The sequence below is a fragment of the Carcharodon carcharias genome, chromosome 29, assembly GCF_017639515.1.
Source record: "Carcharodon carcharias isolate sCarCar2 chromosome 29, sCarCar2.pri, whole genome shotgun sequence".
NCBI classification, from domain to species: domain Eukaryota; kingdom Metazoa; phylum Chordata; class Chondrichthyes; order Lamniformes; family Lamnidae; genus Carcharodon; species Carcharodon carcharias.
In genome coordinates, this window is record NC_054495.1 from 4,957,016 (window position 1) to 4,978,745 (window position 21,730).

The 21,730-nt window shown below is 44.8% G+C and overlaps 1 protein-coding gene across 1 annotated transcript; it reads right to left on the reverse strand.

Moving 5' to 3' along the window:
• Positions 1-4,264: 4,264 nt before the first annotated feature.
• LOC121271111 (T-cell surface protein tactile-like) lies at positions 4,265-21,730 on the reverse strand. Its single transcript, XM_041176875.1, has 7 exons — positions 21,598-21,730; positions 14,261-14,599; positions 8,219-8,329; positions 6,645-6,691; positions 5,378-5,407; positions 5,236-5,279; positions 4,265-4,599 (listed from the first exon to the last, which is right to left on the reverse strand). Exons 1-7 carry the CDS (start codon positions 21,644-21,646, stop codon positions 4,596-4,598), a joined length of 624 nt encoding a protein of 207 aa, XP_041032809.1. The 5' UTR covers positions 21,647-21,730; the 3' UTR covers positions 4,265-4,595.

Genomic DNA, 21,730 nt, shown 5'->3' on the forward strand with positions numbered 1-21,730 from the left:
TCAAGGGACTGAATGGACTACTACTATTCTTATATTCATTTATACTCATATAACATATATATCTATGTATATATATAAAATATATATAAAATATGCATGTGGAGTTCAAAGGGCCTGGTGATACATTGGAAATGGACATTCATTGGGAAGGCTAGGTATATACAGAAAAGAGTTTTGGGTGTGGGTCAGAGGCATTTGAGATCTAACCAGCCTGTAAGCCTACAACTGTCTGCAAAGGAACAAATTGAAAGGAATCTCATTTTGAATTTATAAGATAAAATGTGCTTTGCCCGATGTCTGTTTAAGTCAATGGATTATTGTTGCATTGGTGAAGATTTACCTGGGAGTGTTTTTAATTTGGGGATTTGTTTAAAAGTTATTCTGGTAATAATTTGCAGACATGTGTATGTGTTTAAATTTGTTGTTAAATTAGTGAATGTTTAACTTAATTTACGAAAAAAACTCTTGAGGCCTGTTGATTTTATTGCTGAATTCCGAGCTGCATCTCAACCATACCGACTGAAAGTTGTGACAGTTGATTAAAGTTTCTCTCTGGGATTTTAAATAACTCAGCCTCGACCAACTGCTGTGTCATAACAGCGACCCCTAATTTTAAAACAGTACCCCGTAGTTCTGGACTCACCCACGAGAGGAAACATCCTTTTCACATCCACCCTGTCAAGACCATTCAGAATCTTCAATCAAATCACCCCTCGCTCCTCTGAACAAGCGTAGTCTGTCCACCCTTTCCTCATAAGACAACCCACTCATTCCAGATATCAGCCTAGTAAAACTCCTCTGAACCACCTCCAATGCGTTTGCAAAGTCTTTGGTGTGCACAAGCTGGATTCCACGTTTCGTGCATTGCATCAGTTACCTCACATAAAAATACATCATTGACTGAGAGGCACTTTGGGGCATCTCTGTGGTTCTGATCTCAAGTCCCTATTGTATTTTCTCAGTTTGCAGAGTTGTGTTTTACTCCCATGTGTCAAACGAGATAATCATGCTGTTCTTATGTGCAGACATTCCTGTACCGTTTCGTAAGCAGAGAAAATATTGGAAAGGAATGTTTAGTGCCTGATGATAAAGTATTTGCGATGGTAAAACCCGGTTTTGCGTTAGCAGTGACATCATGAGATCGTGTATTCCTCCCCGAACATGTCCCAGCATAGGACATACCACAAAGAGAAAATGTTCCAGTGAAGATAAGGTTGGTTCAGAAGGCATTGTGTATGGCATTCTCAAACAGAAGTAGATTTATTCCACTTTTTGATATATTCGTCAGTGGAGTGCTGCTAAAGCTGAACGCTAACTTTCAAGGCATTCAAATACTTTTAGATGTTACACTGCATTGCAACACAATTTGGACTTAAATAAAACCATTATTCCAAACCCAAATAATCTACCCCACTGCCGTTTGTAACTTGAAGATTAGTGCAATGTTACTGGATTTATAAAGTCTACATTCAGTGTTGCAATTAAACGTTATCCTTCTGGGTGAAAATGGTTAACATATTAAAGTCTGAGGACATGTGTTGAATAAAGGTCCCTATTGCAACAGATAGGTGGCTTTCAGCTCAGGTCTCCGGACTTGGCTTTCCACCATGTTCCAGAGATGCAAGTTCACTCATACAATTCATCAGGAGTGAAGCCTTCTGCTTATAATGGGTCGTGCAGTGATATAACACGAAGGGAGGTCATTTGGCCCATTATGTCTGTGCTGGCCGAGGAGCTGCTATCCAACCTAGCCCCACTTTTTTGCACTTTGCCTGTACCCTTGTGAAAATCCAAGCCCGTTTTAAATGTGATTAGGGATTTTGCTTCCACCATGATTTCAGCAAGTGAGTCTAAGTACCCCCAGCAAGCTCTGGGTGGAAACATTGTCCCTCAACCTCCATCTAATCTTGGTTCAACTATTTTACATCTCCCCCACCGGGGGTGCCCCCGCTCCATTAGTGACACCTCCACTGAGGGAAATGAGGTATTATTGACGGTATTATTTTTGTTATGCATTGTAATAAAGCATTAATGTTCTAGTTTATATTCCCAAGTTGGCCTATTAAATGTTGTCCACCAGAATTAATTCCAACTAATATATGAAATCAGTTATTTTTGTCTTATGTTGAAATATTCAGAAGGAAATATTTTAAAGCATATACATGTGTCACCAGTGTTAGTATTTAATCATTGTTTATTAGGTCATTCCCATTTCCATCACAGAATGTTGTACCTGTGTTCTGCTCTCGTTCCTAAGCGTGTGTCCATATTGGCGTGCAGATATGACATTCATCCTGCTGGATTTTTTGGGACAGTTACAAAGCCAGCTCTCTTAGACTCTTCTAAAGCATGGACTCGTGGAAACAGAGAATGAATTGGTAGCGGGTGAGGTCCTACATCACATTGTACCTCTGACAGCTCATTTGCAAAGCGGGCTAATCTATTCCTCTCGCCCTGGCCTTATTCCATAACCTCTGTAATTTGGCCCATCAATTATCTATCCAATTGCTTTATTTCTTTTTTCATGGGACATGGCAAGGCCAGCATTTGCTGTCCATCTCTAATTTGCCTTTGAACTGAATGGCTTGCCCAGCCACATTGCTGTAGGTCTGGAGCCACATGTGGGCCAGACCAGGTAAGGAGGCAGATTTCCTTCCCTAAAGGACAATAGTGAGCCAGATGGGTTTTTCTTTTACCACAATCAATGATGGTCACCATTACTGAGGATAAGCTTTCAATTTTCCAGATTGATTCACTGAATTTTAGTTCAATTTGAACCCCCACCGTCACCCAATTCCCCAACCACCCACCACTTCCAACCCTACCCACCCCTTCCAACCCCTACCCACCCCATGCTCTAACATTTTCTGCCACTCTTTGTGTGTCTTTTGCTTTCTATCTGTGAACAGGACCTTCATTCCTCCCCCTCTTTCCTATTGAAAAACAGTCGTGTCATTTCCACTACACCAAGCTCGCTGGTTCTGTGTTCTCACTACCTCTCTCTCTCTATGACTACAATTTGTTCCAGCCAAGATTACACATTGATCGGACCTGGGTGAACAATGGCTGATCCAATTAGAACCTAAGTATAAGGAATGACTCATAGCTGACTGTCTGCAAATTGATGAAACTGTCCCTAGTGCTGGGATGAAAGCGCTCTACACCCTTCCAATTGGAATGGTTCTGACCAATGTCGATAATATATGCTCCGTTTTGGGGCGAAAAAGCGGTTCAACTGGAAATGCAGCTCCAAGTGGGCAAGAGCCTACTTTGGTCATTGGTGACAGGGAAGCAAGCGATTGTGACCTAGAGTGATGGGGTGGGGGTTGGGGGGGAGGGGGTGTGTGGTGTGGTGGGGTGGAGGGGGGTGGAGGTGGGGGATGGGGGTGGTGGGCTGTTTGGGAATTCCAGAATACTGGCTACATTTTTAAAAATTCATCCATGGGAAGTGGGCACCACTGGCAAGGCCAGCATTTATTTGCCCTCATTCAGAGTCAACCTGCAGGCTAGACAATGTAAGGATAGCAGATTTCCTTACCTAAAGGGCATCACATCAGCTGGTTTTTTATAACATTCAGCAATGGTTTTCATCAGAGATTGGAACCCTGTTTCTCTGGAACACCAACACAGTGACAATAGCACTATGCTGATGCTGCCAGACCTGCTGAGCTTTTCCAGCACTTTCTGCTTCTATATATGAATTAGGAGCAGGCGTAGACCATTCAGCCCCTCGAGCCTACTCTGCTATTCAGTGAGATCATGGCTGATCCCACTGGAACCTCAACTCCACATTCTGCCTACCCCTGATAACCTTTGACACCCTTGTTAATCAAGAATCTCCCCCTGCCTTAAAAATATTCATTGACCCAGCCTCCAATGCTCTCTGGGGAAGAGAGCACCAAAGATTCACAGCCCTCAGAAAGAATAAAAAATCTTCCCATCTCCATCTAAAATGGGAGACTCTCTTTTATTAAACTGCGTCCACTAGATCTAGAGGCTCCCAAAAGGGGAAACATCCTCTCAGCATCCACCCTGTCAAGTCTCCTCAGGATATAATATGTTTCAATAAGATCACCTCTCATTCTTCTAAACTCCAATGAATACAGGCCTAGCTTGTCCAAACTTTCCTCACAAAATAGCCACCCCCTCCCCCACTCCTCAACTCTCCCCCCCCACCCCCCCCCCCCCACTTGCCCCCCTAACCATGCCCTCTGCACCCTGTCCAAGCCCAGGTGTGAGAGCTATGCACAATTCAATTGTGGAATTGGTCCCTGTGCCTCATTTTTTAAAAAAGCTGTTATACATTATATGGCAATGGTCTGATATTGAGAAAGGCGGGTAATAGAAATAGTTCCATTCATTTGCAAGTGGTAGAGAGATCCCATTGGGTGGATGACAATCTTGATTAAAGGCACTGAAATTTACTGCACCACTAAATAAGCAGAGATCTAGGAATGACAATTGCCTATGTCTACGTCATTGAGAACAGAATTTCCGCAAGAGGGTTTGTATAATAATGTTGAAAGATCAGGACAAAGTTCAGAGTTGAACACCGTCTGGGGTCTGGCTGAGCTGTGTTCATTCTTGCAAGCAGCTTATCTGAAAAAAAGAGATTTTAAAATAAATGTGAGTCGAGTCATTGCCTGAAAATCAATCTGTGCAAAGTAAATGGGAACAGCACAGTAGTTACTTCTAAGATCGTGGTTGGAAGTGGAAGGGGGTTGAAAGAATCTTTCACAGGCAGAGGGGGAGAGAGAGAAAGAGAGAGGGAGACAGGCAGCCAGAGAGATGGACAGTCATGCTCAATTGACAGACATGATAGATAGACAGACAAACTGACATACATAATAGGTAGACAGGCAGGCAGACAGGCATGGCAGACAGACTTGACAGGCAGACATACAGAGAGACAGGCAGACAGATGGATATGACAGACAGACAGAAAGACAGACAGAGAGACAGACAGACAGACAGACAGAGGGACAGACAGAGGGACAGACAGAGTGACAGGCAGAGAGTTGGACAGATAGACAGATAGGTAGACAGACAGTTAGGCAGATAATCAGATAGAGACACAGACAGACAAACAGATAAATAGACAGATAGACAGAGATAGATAGATGGATAGATAGATAGATAGATAAGTGATAGATGCAGAGATAGATAGATGACAGTCAGATATACTCATGATGTCTTTGGATTGGCTAACAGTTAATGAAGCAGAATAAATTATACCTCTGTAATGCGCTGTAGACTGATTGTTCTGCTAAGTTCAGGCCCTGTGGGAAGTTGCCACAAGTGTGATTCGTTAGTATCTCAATAATGTTCATTTACCTAAATAAAATTTCACTTGAAATAAATATGTCTTCCACCCTACCATGTAAGTGGCGTTCACATCTGATGAATCCTGGAACATAAAGTGAATACGGTTATTCCAGGAACATTCAGGCATTGGCATCAACAGAAGAGCTAAGACGACATGGGGACAGGTGGGTACAACACAGTCAATGAACAGGGGGACAAAAACGTCAACAACTCTCTGGGTAGTAAATGAGAATCATTCACAGAATCATGAATTCACACTGAACCGAAGCTGGTTCCTCAGCCTGTTCTGCCTGTGCCAGCCTTTAGAAAGAGTTCTCCCTAATTAGTCCCACTCCTTTACTCTTTCTGCAAAACCTTGCTGAGTTGCCTTTTGAAACATTTGCCCAATTTTCTTCTGAAATTGACTATTGAATCTGTTTCCACAGCCTATTCAGCATCCCTTTCCAATCATAACAGCCTGGTCCATGGAGGAAAAAGAAACCTTAACATATCACTGGCTTTTTTGCCAATTATCTCAAATCTGTGTGTCCCGGTGACAGTCAATGAACAGCTTAACACTGCGGATGCTGGGAATCTGAAACAGAAACAGAAAATGCCGGAAAAGCTCAGCAGGTCTGACAGCATCTGTGGAGAGAGGGGCAGAGTCAACGTTTCGAGTCCATATTGAGTTTTTCCAGCATCTTCTGCTTTCATATCGAAAGCGGGACAATGGGGTTGAGAAACAATCAGCCATGATTGAATGGCGGAGCAGACTTGATGGGCCAAATGGCCTAATTTCTGCTCCTATGTCTTATGGTCTTATGGTCTTATATCAATGAAAAGCTGTGTCATTTTTCTTCTGCTATTTTTTCTTACTATTCATTCATGGGAATATGGGCTTCGCTGGCTGGGCCCAGCATTTATTGCCCATCCCTAGGTGCCCTTGAGAAGGAGGTGGTGAGCTGCATTCTTGAGCCGCTGCAGTCCATGTGGTGCAGGTACACCCACAGTGCTGTTAGGGAGGGAGTTCCAGGATTTGACCCAGCGACAGTGAAGGAACGGCTGACATATTTCCAAGTCAGGATGGCGAGTTTCTTGGAGGAAAGATGCAAAGCCATTGGAACAATATTTTTGGTGGTACAGAACACTGACATATTCCAGAGATAACTGTCTGGGATGTCACTAAGACATGAACCATTTGTGCTAAATGCTACATTCTCAAACACCAATTGCTATCATGTGGTTCCGGTTGGGTGCAAACAGTTGAGGCTGTCAATAGTGGAAGTGAAATGTTTAGTAAAGAGCTGAAATTACTAACTATTAATGTAGCTTTAAATTACCTGCTCAATTGTCTTTCTTTGAACGGGAACATTGACATAGGTTTCTGCTGTAAATATAAATTAGGAGACTTGTGTTATTGCACATTCGCATCTGCTGTTTCACCTGATGAAAGGCAGCAATGCGCTGGTGTAAACTAGCTCAACAATTCTGATTGAGGGTGCAAAAGCAAGATACTGCAGTTGCTGGAAATCTGAAATAAAGGCAGAGATTGCTGGAAATTCTCAGCAGGCCAGGCAGCTCCAGTGGAGGCAGAAACAGATCAAACATTTCCACTGTTGCCCCGTCTGTCAGGGCTGGAAAAGGTGACAGAAGCAACAAGCTTAAAGCGACTTATGTGATTAAATGACACAAGGAACGTTGACAATAAGTAAAAGTGGTTGGCAGTGGGGCATGCAAAGAGATAAAAGAAGAATGTAGAGGAGGTGTAAATGGTAACAGCAGAATGATTACCAACAGCTGCTGACCAAGAAAGAGGGGCAGAGGTTATGATCTGAAATTACTGAACTCAAAGTTAAGCCCAGGCAGGTGTAAATCAAAAAATATATTGCTTCCCCTCTGCCTTCCATTGGCCTTATTACAACACTGCAGCAGGCCGAGGACAGAGAGGTCAGAGTTGGAGTGGAGCGGAGAATTAAAATGACAGGAATTGGGGAACACAGTTGCAGACTGGATGGACGTGGTGTACAAAGCAATCGTCAATGTGCATTTGGTCACCTGATTTAGAGGAGACTGCATTGCGAGCAGCAAAAAGGCAATACGTCAAATTGAAAAAGGTGTAAATAAATTACTGTTTCCCCTGAAAAAGCACTTGCAGCCCTGGAATTTGGGAAGGGGTTGGGGGGTGGGGTCGGATGTGGGGAGGTAACAAGGCAAGTGGTGCATCTTCTGGATTTGTAGTGGCGGGAAGTGGGGGAAGTCATTGATTAGTGAGCTGGGGTGTCACAAAGGGATTGGTCCCTTTCAAAATGCTCAAAGAGAAGGGGAGGGGAAGATGCACTTGGTGGTGGTATCCTACTGGGGGTGACAGAAATGGCAGACAATGACCTGTTGGATTGTAGCAGACAGTGGAGTGAAAGATAAGGGCAAGTAGAATCCTATAGCGGCTTTGGTGTAGGGGGGCAGGGGGTGCTGATAGGGGAAGTGGGTGAGTTGACAAGAGAGAAAAGGGGTGGTCATGGTTAGGGGCCCTGTCAATTAGTCAGGTGGTAGTGGGGATCCTCAGCTGAGGAAGAAGGAAGACATACCCATCAGAAGCAGCAGCACGGAAGGATGCATCATAAGTAAAGGAGCAATGGAGATGAAGACACTGGGAGAAGAGAGGAGAGTCTATATAGGGAGCAGGCTGGGAGGAAGTGTAAACTACATAGTTTGCAGGCTTGTGGTAGAATATTAGCAAATAGCCGACCCTCGGAAATTGAATTGAATGAGAGAGCAAGCTGGTGGGAAGGTAAGACCAGAGTAACCTAAGAAAGTTGAAAGATATTATGGTGGAACTATTAAACACCAGCACCGAGTTGAAATATCTGTAGTCGTTTAGGTATTTGGTTTCACCTTTCATTTTCTGATGATTTACCTGCTGGTCTGCATTTTCGCCTGATGAATAGAACGATGAGAAACATGGAAAGAGCAAACACCACTACTCCCAATGTCACACATGGGATGATTAGCTTTCCATTCCCATGATCTGCAAAATCATCAACGAGAAACGAACAGTAAGTAAAACAATGGGTACAAGTTAGTAATAAAAATAATACATAATCTTTCTGAGCTTCCTGTCAATAACCTTGCTTCTGTTATCAATTTCTTTTATTCAACGGGATGCAGTTGTTGCTTCCTGTACCAGACGCAGTGATGGGGTCAATTGAGTTAGGCCTGACATATTGGGCGGTGGTGGACACGGTAAAACCATCACAACCTTGGGCAACCAGCAGACGCTTGTGAAACCAAGGTCCTGAGCCCAATCACTTCCAGCTGCTGCCTCGTAGGCTTTCACTCATTCATCGCTGCAAGAAAGGGGGTGGAAGTAAGGAAGGAAGAATAAGATGGAAGGAAAGAACCTTGGGGATGAAACGAAGGAAAAGCAGGAACAATCTCTTGTTAGTTGGGCTTGGGGAGGGCAATAGGGACACGTTTTTTTTTTATTGGGGGGGGATACCACTTTCTCTCATGCATTTCATGTGTCAAGTAGCTAAGAGCCTTCGCAAGCTGCATGTGGGGATGAGGAGAGAGGCCAAAACGGAATTGCAAAGGAAGGAGCTTCTGAAGAATGTGTAATGGTGTATTACAAGACAGCTTGGCTGGAGTTGACTGAAGGCTCTGCCACCAATGGTGGACTATGGTTTTGGGGGAGGGGGTGGGGCAGGATATGGAGCAGTAATAAACAAAATGGCAGCGGCATTTCAATGCTGGGACCGAGAAATCCTCCTGATGCAGAAGACGTGAGGTCTGACACTCCGGTTAACATTGAAGGGTGAGGATCTGCACCGCTGCTGTTGGCCTGAGGCGACCGGTGCGAACTGTAGAGGGGGAGTCAGTGCAAACTCGATGGGCCGAATGGCCTCCTTCTGCACTGTCAAAATTCTGTGATTCTGTGAACTGCGGCAACTGTTTGGCTGAAGATGGAGATTTTGGGGCTGGTTGAAGATGGGAGGCGATCCTGCAGGCCTGGAAAACGAAGCTGATGATTGTAATGTGCAGGGCAATACTCGGACACAATGGGGGGTGGGGAATCTGTGACAAATTCAGCAGTATCATTTAAGGAAAAAGCTTTGAAAGAAATAAGGACAATGTCATTGAAAATGGGAATTGGAGCTGACGGGATAGGCTCGGTGGTAAGTCATGTACACTGTTTGTGGACAGTAATTATTGCAGCTCTCCCTCGCGCCTCTTCGATTACCAGGTTTGGTGGGGGATGTTGTTTGCATCACCTTCTCAAGGGCAATTAGGGCTGGGAAATCAATGCTGGCCCAGCCAGCGATGCCCATATCCCGTGGAAGAATAAGAAAGAAGCTTTAATGAGGAAACAGTTGAAGGGAAAACTCAAGGGAAATACAATTACATCCCGATTCATGTGCTGATTAATTACTTTTTCAATGGCCCTTAGAATTAGGCCAGGATGATCAACAGGAAATATCTCATGGTATTCCATTGTCTCGTGTGAGGGAATTCATTAAAATCCTTCAGATATGTCCTCAAAATGAACCAAATTCCCTGTACTCGGGGAGCCCAAGCAATCCTGTAATTGCAGGCAAATGAGCAGAAAAATCTGCCTTTCTAGCCCTATGGAAATGAAAGAGGCAATTTGAAAAGTACCTTCATATATAATTAATATACTTCATCTACAAGGCACAATGCAGGAGTGTCATGGAATGCTCCCCGCTTGCCTGGATGAGTGCAGCTCCCACAACACTCAAGGAGCTCGACACCATCCAGGACAAAGCAGACTTCTTGATTGGCACCCCATTCACAAACACTCAGTCCCTCCACCACCGATGCACAGTTACAGCAGTGAGTGTACCAACTACAAGATGCACTGTAGCAACTCGCCAAGGATCCTTAGACAGCACCTTCCAAAGGTGACGTCTTCGACCTAGGCACTGTACAGCCTTCAGGACTGAATATTAAGTTCAACAACTTTAGATCTTGAACTCCCTCCTCCATCCACTCCCCCTTTCTGTTTCTTCCCCCTCCCTTTTGTTTTTCCTATAATTTATATAGATTTTTCTTTTCCCACCTATTTCCATTATTTTTAAATCTATACCTTTTATGCCCTTTTAGTCTTATTTCACCCCACCCCCACTAGAGCTGTACCTTGCATGTCCTGCCATCCATTCTTAATTAGCACATTCTTTTAGATAGTATCGCCACCTTCAACACCTCTTTCTTCTTTTGTCTGTGACATCTTTTGATTATCTGCTCCGATCACTGCTTGCTTGTCCCTACAACCACCCCCACCCCCACTTTTCTTGTCCCCAGCCCCCCCCCCCCCTCCACCTCTTTAACCAGCTTGTATTTCAGGCCTCTCCTATTTTTACTTAGTTCTGTTGAAGGGTCATGAGGACTCAAAACGTCAAATTTGTTCTTCTCTGCCGATGTTGCCAGACCTGCTGAGTTTTTCCAGGTAATTCTGCTTTTGTAGAGAATCCACATTGGTGCTTTTGCTCAACAGGCCACAGTGGCAGGAAATGGCAGGTTAGTACCTCTGGCCCATCGACATATTTAAAACAGTCTTTGCCTTTCATGTTAAGTGAATCACCTGTCTTGTGTGCAGCAACGATAACCTCAAAGGAAAACCACCACAGTTTAACATGCAAGCTCCCTTAACTCTAACCACCCAAAGAAAATGATCGCTCTTGAATTATTTAATATGTGCGGCTGGGGTTTACAAATGGGCGGCTGGCGAATCAACCACAACCGATCACATTGAACCAGCCCAGCAATTGTGCAATCGTGGATATCCAGAAAATGTCAATTCAGCCAGTGAGGGAAGTTTAACACTTCTCTAGTTAGGGGAGGAGCTTGCTGTCTTGTTCCTCAACGGTAGCGCACTTTGAATTGGATTACATTATTTGTGTATTGCTGAAAAAAGAGACACGTGGAAACTTTTTGTCTTCCACTCATCAGGACACTTTGCAAGAATACCAAAGATGAAGGGAAAACAACGTTTGTGTGTACAGGAAGCCACATGTATTAATACACAGAGCCCAATCAGAGTCCGCTTGCCAACCAACCAGCACTCTCTTCACATGCAGTATAAATTGTTGTTTTCTCCTTATATCGGTAGTATTGTGAGGTGTCCTGATGAGTGCAAGGTGAAAAGCTTCAACGTGTCTCTTTTTTCTGCAATACTCAAGTTCTGCTCTACCGAGCGATCTTTGGAATCAATTGTCTTTGTATACGGAACTGACAGAGGATCGATAATTTTATCATGTAATTATCTGTGCTGTTTGATGCTGGGTGGGAGATAATATACGTCACTGTTTGACCATTATCATAGTCATTGGTGCCATCTTGTACAAGCTAATAACAGAGGCTTGGCCTAAATAGACAAGTGGTTATGGTACTGGGTTTGTAACCCCAAGATCAAGAGTTCAAATCTCACAATGGCAAACTATGAAACAATGTAACTTCATCTGAATAGGAACAGATGGAAACGTGTTTGTACTCAGAAGAGTTACAACCAGTAACCACGTTACAGCTGTGATCCATACCGCTCTTTTTGGGACTGAGGTACTGCTTCATGCCAGATAAGACAAAGCAACTCAAATTTGACACAGCTCGGATGCAAAAAGTGCATTGAGAATAAAGCCTTCACAGTGTATAATCCTAAATTTGGGATATCAGTCCCGGATGAAAGGTACTCCAGTCGGCTCGTTTGCGGACTCTCAGGACACGTGCCCTTTTTGCGGTCTTGTGGAGTCCATGGACCATGTATACATAGGGTGTTGTAGGCTGCACTTCCTTTTTAGTTATTTGAAAAACCTTTTATTGGTGTTTTGTTTGCACTTCAGCCCCACGCTCCTGATCTATGGACACTCGGTGCGGAAGGGGATCGGGAAGGAGGAGGACCTCCTTGTGAACCTGCTCCTGGGCCTGGCCAAGTTGGCCATTAACAGGTCCAGGCAGCGGGCTATCGACGGGGGAGTCCCGCCCGATTGTTTGTCGCTCTTCCACGGCTACTTTCGCTGCCCGATGTCCCTGGAGAGGGAGCACGTGGTGTCTGCTGACATGCTCGAGGCCTTCCATGCTCGGTGGGCACCGTGAGGACTGGGGTGTTTTGCTGACCCCTTTAATCACATTTTGATTTAAAGTTTGTAAGGTTCCTTTAAACTTTTGTCCTTGGTTTTACAGCTGACCTGAATTAGGGGCTGTGCCTGATTTATCCCAATTTTGTTGATTTGGTTTTCATTTAAAAGATTATCAAGAGTTCAAATCTCATAATGGCAAACTATGAAACAATGTAACTTCATCTGAAACAGATGGAAACGGGTTTGTACTCGAAAGAGTTACAAGCTGATAACAGTTGCTGTCCCATTGTTGTTTTCAATCAGGGTTGTTGTTTAGTTTCCAGGGGAACCAGAAATCCACGTGATCTCGGCTGCTGGGTTCCCGTAGGCTGAAGTACAATTTTCCACTGGCACTTCTGAATCAGCAGTCCATGCGGGAACCGGGATCGCCCTGTTATTGGGAATTGCTTGGGGAGATAAACAAGAAATTAACTCAACGTCTGTTTCAAACATGTCAGGAGCTTAAATTAATCCGGAGCAAAAAGATACAGAAACCAGATCCTGTCAATATTTACATGTCTCCATCAAATGGCCCAACTGCATCATGGATGATGTTACGGGCTAAGACGGGACCGAGGTAAGAAAGTGAGGAGAGAGGGACAAAGGCAATGGGAGAATGGAAGGAATGAGCAGGAATATAAGAAGTAAAGCGATTGGTCTCAATTCAGCCACATTATTGCTCTCAGTCAGATCCAACTTGTGCTTATGCCCTACATATGGTGCCAAAAGGATGGGTCTTGGATGGGACTGGGACTGGCGATGGGTGTTGTGGGGGCTGCTGGGTGCGGAAGGACCAAAGGAAATGGTCGGAGTACTGGGTTTTGAGAGGGTTGGGTAGTTGGGTGGAAATGCAGCAACATGTGAGAAACTGGCTTGGCTCTGGGCCCTGCCCCCATCTTTATGGGGGGAAGGGGGTGTCTTTGCGGCGATGGCAAACAAAAGGCTGGAGATGTTCCAGATTCAGGACTGAGAAAAATGGCCATGATCGAAACTGTATCATTGGCACTTGATCACCCAATCAGCAAGTGCCACAAGGACGGGACTGTGCCACTGGGAGGCGCAATTTGGGGGGCCTAGTGTGCGGCTGAAGGAAGAGTGTTGGAACCATGGTGGAGGGTAAGAGGTGGCACTGAAGCCCAGGACAGTGAAACCAATGCCTGTGACCTGCAGGCCAGACCAGGACTCAGAGAAGTGGATCTATGAATCGACCATGAAAGCGACTGATGGGGGATCGATTGTGGTCGGCGAGGAAGTGGGACAGAGCGTCAAAAAGATGCAGTAGGGTGAAGAATACAGGGAGGGGTACTGTATCTGACAGAGTGTGTGAAGTGACGCGGGATCAGTGCAACATGCTTGCGGTGTAGATCTGCTTCCCAAAGTTCTCCAGCGCTGGGGAAGGGGATTTCTCTTGTCTCATGTCTGTACCTGTTAGAGATTAATTGGTACAGATTGATTGCTGAGAGTCGTCAATGGCTCTGATATCTTTGCAGAGTGTGGCTATCAATAATGGGAGAAGACGAATATGATAAACTTTACTCGTTTAGGTCTGACAATCCCAACCTTCCCATAAATAAAAGTTTCACTTGCAACTGCTAAACAAATACTAAATATCTCAGTAATAGCTCTATGATAAAATAATGAATTGGAGCTAGAATGTGACTAGGTTAAAGTGTTAGAATTACACAACAGTTTTGAAGATAATTGCAGGGGTATTAAGTTTACACCCGGATACACAACCCAAAATTCAACCCCTCCCCCTCTCTGCATGAACATCACATTTCCCCACAGATGAATCTTCACGTGAACAATACTCCATGTAGAATACACACCTAAAATCGTTAGATTCATTACTTTCTTATCTATTCCCTGAGGGAATAGATTGAACACGCAAATATACATTCCCTGATCCTCCATCTCCAGAGCCTTCAATAGAATTGATCCGTCCAGCGGTGAATGGCTACTGAAAACGACCCGACTGGAGTACCTTTCATCTGGGACTGATATCCCGAATTTAGGATTATACACTGCGAAGGATTTATTCTCAGTGACCTTTTTCCATTGGATCTGTGTCAAATTTGAGTTGCTTTGTGTTATCTGGCATGGAAGCAGTACCTCAGTCCCAACAAGAGCGGTAAGGGTCACAGCTGTAACGTGGTTACTGGTTGTAGCTGCAGGAACAACAATAATTGGCGGGGTTAGGAAACACATTGGTAACTGATTTCTCCTCAATCCGAATCAGAGGCCCCCAAGGAACATTAACTCCTCAACAAGCATATGTGAGGAGTAAGAAAGCGCAGCCATACCTGTCCGACAGCCTACCCACAAGGCTCCGCCCGGGGTAAATCTGGTCCCTGGCGCTCGCGATAAATGTGCGATATACCGTGACTCGCCCATTCTCCGCTCGGCCCGATATTCAGCCGCACTGGCACCAGCAGTACTGAATGTCAAGCAGAGCAACTGAATGGCGGCGCACGATCGAGAGGCTGAATGACCTCCTCCCGTTCCGATGTTCCTTTTCATATGCTAAATAAAGAACTCATTTTTCCTTGGGCGATTTCGCTTTCATTAATATTTTTGGCTTTTACATGAGACTCCTCAGATACTGAAGCCGCCCATGTCCAAATGCAGCAAGACCTGGACAATATCCAGGCTCGGGCTGAGAAGTGACAAGTTACATTTATGCCACACAAGTGCCAGACAATGACCATCTCCAGCAAGAGAGAATCCAGCGATCTCCCCTTGATGTTCAGTGGCATTACCATCACTGAATCCCCCACTGTCAACATCCTGGTGGTTACCATTGGTCAGGAACTGAACTGGACTAGCCATATAAATACTGTGGCTACAAGGCCTGGCCAGAGGCTAGGAATCCTGCTACAAGTAACTCACCTCCTGACTCCCCAAAGCCTGTCCACCATCTACAAGGCACAAGTCAGGAGTGTGATGGAATACTCCCCACTTGCCTGGATGAGTGCAGCTCCCACAACACTCAAGAAGCTTGACACCGTCCAGGACAAAGTAGCCCACTTGATTTGCACCCCATCCACAAACTTTCACTCCCTCCACCACCGACACACAGTAGCAGCAGTGTGTGTACCATCTACAAGGTGCACTGCAGGAATTCACCAAGGCTCCTTCGACAACGCCTTTCAAAATCATGATCACTGCCATCTAGAAGGACAAGGGCAGCAGATAGATGGGAACACCACCACCTGGAAATTCCCCTCCAAGCCACTCACCATCCTGATTTGATGTAGGCACGATGGACTGAATGGCCTCTTTCTGTGCCTTTAAAGTTCTGTGAACTGTAACCTGGGGCAAGTGTTTGGCTGAAGGTGGTATTTTGGGGATTGGTTGAAGATGGGAGGTGACCCTGGAAAGTGAACCCGGGGATTGTAATGTGCAGGGCAATACTCGGACACAGTGCAGGGAAACTATGGAAAACACAGCATGGAAACAAGCGAATGAGGACAGATAGTGGATGATGTTATGGAAAGGGAGAGAGAGAGAGGGCTGTGGTAAAAAATTGAGAAAAGAGTGAAGAAGGCAATCGGGGACTGGAAGGAATATAAGAAGTAATGCGATGGCTTTCAATTTAAAACATGCTTGCCCTCATTAAGGTGCAGCTTGTACTTAACCCCTACATGTGGTGGAAGAAGCAACATCTTTCACAAGATGGTCCTGGCGATGGGTGTTGGTTGTGTTGGGGGAGGAGGTGGGGGGGAGGTTGGGGGGAGGACTAAAGGAAATGGCCGGATTTCCAGCATCTGAGGGAGATGCAGGGCTGGATCGCAACGTAGCAATGTGCAGAAAACCGAGCTGCCTAAAGACCCTGAGACCCTCGATGGACTGTGGGTAGACGGGTAGCAGTGACTAAAGACTAGCGATATGACCCATTCATCACTGAGGCATTCCCAGAATTGGAAACTGTGTCTGACTCATTCAGCCAGTCAGTAAGAGCCATGAGTGTCTGTCGCTTTGCAGTTGGCCTGTGCCAGTGGGAGGTGTAACCTGGGGAATAGAGTGTGGCTGAAGAAGGAGTTTTACTGTTGGTGAGAGTTGACACTGCAGCTGGACTCATAATCCAGAGACCCAGGGTAATTCTCTGGGGACCAGTGTTCGAATCCCACCATGGCAGATAATCGAATTTGATTTCATTAAAAACCTGCAGTTAGAAGTCTGATGATGACCATTGTTGATTGTTGTCAAAACCCATCTTGTTCACTAATATCCTTTAAGGAAGGAAATCTGCCCTCCTTACCTGGCCTGGTCCACATGTGACTCCAGACACACAAGCAATGTGATTGGCTCTTAAATGCCCTTTGACCAAGGCCAATTCGGGATGGGCAATTAATACTGGCCTAGCCAGCGATGCCCACATCCCACGAATGGGTCAAAAAAAATCCCAAGGCGGTGAACCCAATGTATGTGACCTGCAGGCTATACCCGGACTCAGTGGAGTGTTAGGAGGCTCCATGGAAAAATAACAGGATATATAGCATCGGTCACCCGGTGTATTTCCAATGTGATCTCAAGTTCCATTTACTTCATTGCAACTAAGTGGCTGATGTGATTACATCCAATAGCTTCATAGTCCAAGGCACATTTTTACCCATCACCAACCTTCCAGAATTGGCCAACCTCTTAAACTAAAGGAATCAAAGAAGGAACATAAGAACTAGTAGCAGGAGCAGGCAATTCAGCCCCTCAAGCCTACACTGCCATTCAATACGATCATGGCTGATCTCATTTTGGCCTCAACACCAATTTCTCCCCAAAACCTTTCAACCCATTACTAATTAAAAATCTATCTATCTCCTCCTCAAATTTATTCAGCGTCCCAGTTCCACTGGACTCTGAGATAGTGAACTCCACAGATTCACGACACTTTGAGAAAAATAATTCTTCCTCATCTCTGATTTAAATCTACCACCCCTTAGCTTAAAACGATGGTGATATTTTCTATTTAATAAGTTAATCCCTCTTCAGTATTATGAACTCTTGGCTCCATATGCACCAATTAATCAAAATCCTGATCTGCCATTGTCAAAATAGAAATCGGCATGAACATTCGAATACGGAAGAATGTATGCTGTATTACATAATGTAACAGTCCTTGAGTTATTAGGGAATTTAGAATGCAGTGATAGGTCAATAAAGAAATAGTTGGAACTCTAAGGGAATGGAGTATAACAATAGGAATGTCTTGCTAAAATTATGCAAGGCACAATTTAGACCACATCTAGAATACTGTGAACAGTTTTGGTTCCCTTATCTAAGGAAAGATATACTGGCATTGGAGGCAGTCCAGAGAAAGTTCACTAGGTTGGTCCCGGGGATGGAGGGATTTTCTTATGAGGAGAGATTGAGTAGGTTGGGCCTGTACTCATTGGAGTTTAGAAGAATGAAAGGTGACTTTATTGAAAGAAATAAGATACTTAGGTGGCTTGACAGGGTAGATGCTGAGAGGTTGTTTCCCATTATGGGAGAGTCTAGGGCCAGAGCGTATAATCTCAGAGTAAGGGGTCACCCATTTAAAACAGAGATGAGAAGGGATTTCTTCTCTCAGATGGTAGTTAATATGTGTAATTCTTTACCGCAGAGGACTGTAGAGGCTGGGTCGTTAAGTATATTCAAGGCTGAGATAGACAGATTTTTCATCAGTAAGGGAATCGAGGGTTAAGGGGATAAGGCAGGAAAGTGGAGTTGAGGATTATCAGATCAGCCATGATCTCATTGAACAGTGGAGCAGATTCAATGGGCCGAATGGCCTATTTCTGCTCCTAGGTCTTATGGTCTCTCGCAACCTCATGAGGTCCCTAACAGTTAATGAAGGTCTTTTATGGTGTAGTCGGTTTTGTAATATAGGACTTGCATCATTCAATTTCCCATATTCCTGCTGCTTACCTGTAGTCTCCCTGTAGTCTCCCCACTTCAGGTATTTATCCAATTCCCCCTTTTGAAAGTTCCTATTGAATCTGCTTCCACCGCCCTTTCAGGCAGCGCCTTCCAGATCACAACAATTCACTGTGTGAAAGAAAAAATGCTTCCTCATGCCCCTCTATTTGTTGATATTCATTCATGGGATGTGGGCTTCGCTGGCTGGGCCAGCATTTATTACCCATCCCTCGTTCCCTTGAGAAGGTGGTGGTGGAAAGTCTTCTTGAATTGCTGCAGTCCATGTGGTGTACGAACACCCACAGTGCTGTTAGGGAGGGAGTTCCAGGATTTTGATCCAGCGGTAGTGAAGGAATGGTTGATATAATTCCAAGTCAGGATGGTGAGTGTCTTGGAGGGGAACTTCCAGCTGGTGGTGTTCCCCATGTGTATGCTGCCCTTGTCCTTCTAGTTGGTAGTGGTCATGGGTTTGGAAGGTGCTATCTATGGAGCCTTTGGTTCCTGTCTGTTCTACCTCAGGAAGCAATTTCTCCGCATTGATTTTCTGTCTTGGGGTGTGGGTGTCACTGGCAAGGGCAGCATTGCTTGCCCACCCCTAGCTGCCTGGCTTGCTAGGCCATATCAGAGGGCAGTTAAGAGCCAACCACATTGCTATGCATCTGGAGTCACATGTAGGCCAGGCAAGGACAGTCAATTTCCTTCCATGAAGGTCACTAGTGAACCAGATGGGTTTTTATCACTGTCAGTGATAGTTGACATGGTCACCATAACTGAGGCTAACTTTCAATTGTCGATTTTTATTAATTGGTTTTAAATTCCACCAGCTACTGCTGGTGGGGGCTGAAGCCACATTCACAGAACATTAACCTGGGTCTTGACATTACTAGACCAGTGACAATACCCTTACAACACTGTCTCCTTATTAAAGCCCTGCAAGGTTTTCAACGCCTCTATTAAATCTCCCTTTCACCTTCTCTGCTTGAAAGAGTGCAAGCCAAGCTTCTCCAGTCTCTCCACATAACAGCAGTCCCTCAGCTCTGGTACCATTCAGTCAATGCAAAAGCAAAACGCGGCAGGTGCAGAAAAGCTGAAATGAAAACAAAAAAAAATTGCTGGAAATACTCAGCAGGTCAGGCAGCATCTGCGGCTAGAAACACAGTTAATCAATCAGATTGAGGTGACCTTTCATCAGAACCAGACCAGCATTGTTTTTGTTGCTGTTATATGTGGGTTCTTTGTAGGTTCTATATCCGATAAAATCATAAGAAATAGGAGCAGGAGTAGGCCATTTGGCCCATCGAGTTTGCTCCATCATTCAATAAGATCATGGCTGATCTCATTATGGCCTGAACTTCACTTTCCTGTCTTCCCCCCTCAACTATCAACTCCCTTGTCGATCAAAAATCTGTCTAACTCAGCCTTGAATAAACTCAGTGACCTGGCCTCCACTGATCTTTGGGATAGAGAATTCAACAGATGAACGACTCTCTGAGAGAAGAGATTCCTCCTCACCTCCATCTTAAATGGGAGACCCTTACTCTAAAACACTGTCTCCCCATGTTCCAGATTCCAGCAGGAGGGGAAACATCCCCCCGTATCGACACTGTCAAGGCCTCTCGGATCTTATATGCTTCAATAAGATCACCCCTCATTACATTCAGTGCTGTACACCACACCAAATGTATATTGTCCTTGAGAGGGTTGGTGGGAGGTGAGGGGGTGGTAGGGGACAGTTGGGGAGAGGGAGCACAAATTCACCAAGGGAATACAGAGACTTCACAGGTTAAATTAACAGGACGGGTTGCCTCAACTTGACTTTTAATTCATTGAATTCTGAAGCTGGGGAGTTGAATTTACAGAAATGTAGAAAATGGTTGCAAGGATTTGATGGAGTGGGTAAGGGAAGCTTTTCCCGCTGGTGGCTGGGCGGTCCATGTCAAGAGAACTTAATGGCAGCTTGAGAACTAAGCAGCTCAGGAATGAAATCAGGAAGCCCTTTTGCTCAAAACAGGACTAGACACGTGGAATTCTTTCCCGCAGAAGGCGGTGGGCCCCGTGTCTGATTAAATCTCCATGATTAATAAAATTAAAGATTTTAAGGGTTTTGATCAAAGGTGACTAAATTAAATTCAAGTACAGGTCAGTCATGATCTAATTAATTGTTAGTACAGACTCAAGGGACTGAATGGACTACTACTATTCTTATATTCATTTATACTCATATAACATATATATATATATATATAAAATATGCATGTATAAGTATTATAAGTAACGATGTCCATTGATGATTGCACGATGTTCAGCGCCATTTGTAACTCCTCAGATACTGATACACTTTGTACCTGCCTGCAGAAGGAATTAGCCAACCTTCAGGCTTGGGCTGATCAGGGGCAAAGTAAGGTTGGCATCACAGAAGATCCAGGCAATGGGCATCTCCAACAACAGGGAATCTAACAATATCCCCTTGTTGTTCAACACAATTATATCACTGAATCCCCCATTATCAACATCTTGGGGGTTATTATTGGCTAGAAACTGAGCTGGGTCAGCCATATAAACACTGTGGCTACAAGAGCAGGGCAGACTCTGGGAATTCTGGCTGCAATTAACTCACCTCCTGAATCTTCAAACTCTATCCGCCATCTACTAGACACCAGTTAGGAGTGTGATGCCCACTGACCTGAATGGATGTGTCTCCAAACAATACTCAGGAAACTCGACACCATCCAGGACAAAGCAGCCCACTGAGGGGATGTTTCCCCTCCTGCTGGAATCTAGAACGTGGGGAGACAGTGTTTCAGAGTAAGGGGTCTCCCAGTTAAGATGGAGGTGAGGAGGAATCTCTTCTCTCAGAGGGTTGTTCACAACTTAACAAGACAGCACCTTGCAAACCCAGGACGTCAGCCACATCGAAGGACAATGACAGGTGCATGGGAACATCGCCACCACCTGGAAGTTCCCCTCCAAACCACACACCATCCTGACTTGGAAATATATCGGCCGTTCCTTCACTGCCGCTGGGTCAAAATCCTGGAACTCCCTCCCTAACAGCACTGTGGGTGTACCTACACCACATGGACTGCAGCAGTTCAAGCACATTTAGAGGTGGGGGGTAAACGCCAACATTGCCAGCCTACATCACATAAAGAAACTTTTTTAAAAAATAGTTCTTTTTCAATATTTTCAAATAGGACATAAGAAGCAGAAGCACTTTTTTTTAATAAAACCTCGAACACCAAATCGATTGACAAGCTTGTAAACTCACCAGACAGAAGTGCAACATATGCCGTCGACATCCAAACCATTAATGCCATTTCGAAGTGGAAACATTCACCGTTGCTTCCCCAGCAGGTGAAAGCAGGTGACACTCTGGGGAGATGGTGCCTCACAAAAGCTGT

Bases quoted from the DNA above. Each gene is read 5' to 3' on its own strand.
- LOC121271111 (XM_041176875.1), bottom strand. From the start codon at position 21,646: ATGGCATTAATGGTTTGGATGTCGACGGCATATGTTGCACTTCTGTCT. The intron at 8,330-14,260 runs GTGTGTATTCTA...ATGATTTTGCAG, and splicing joins AATGAATCTAACGATTTTAG to ATCATGGGAATGGAAAGCTA. The intron at 5,280-5,377 runs GTAGGGTGGAAG...AACTTCCCACAG, and splicing joins ATGTGAACGCCACTTACATG to GGCCTGAACTTAGCAGAACA.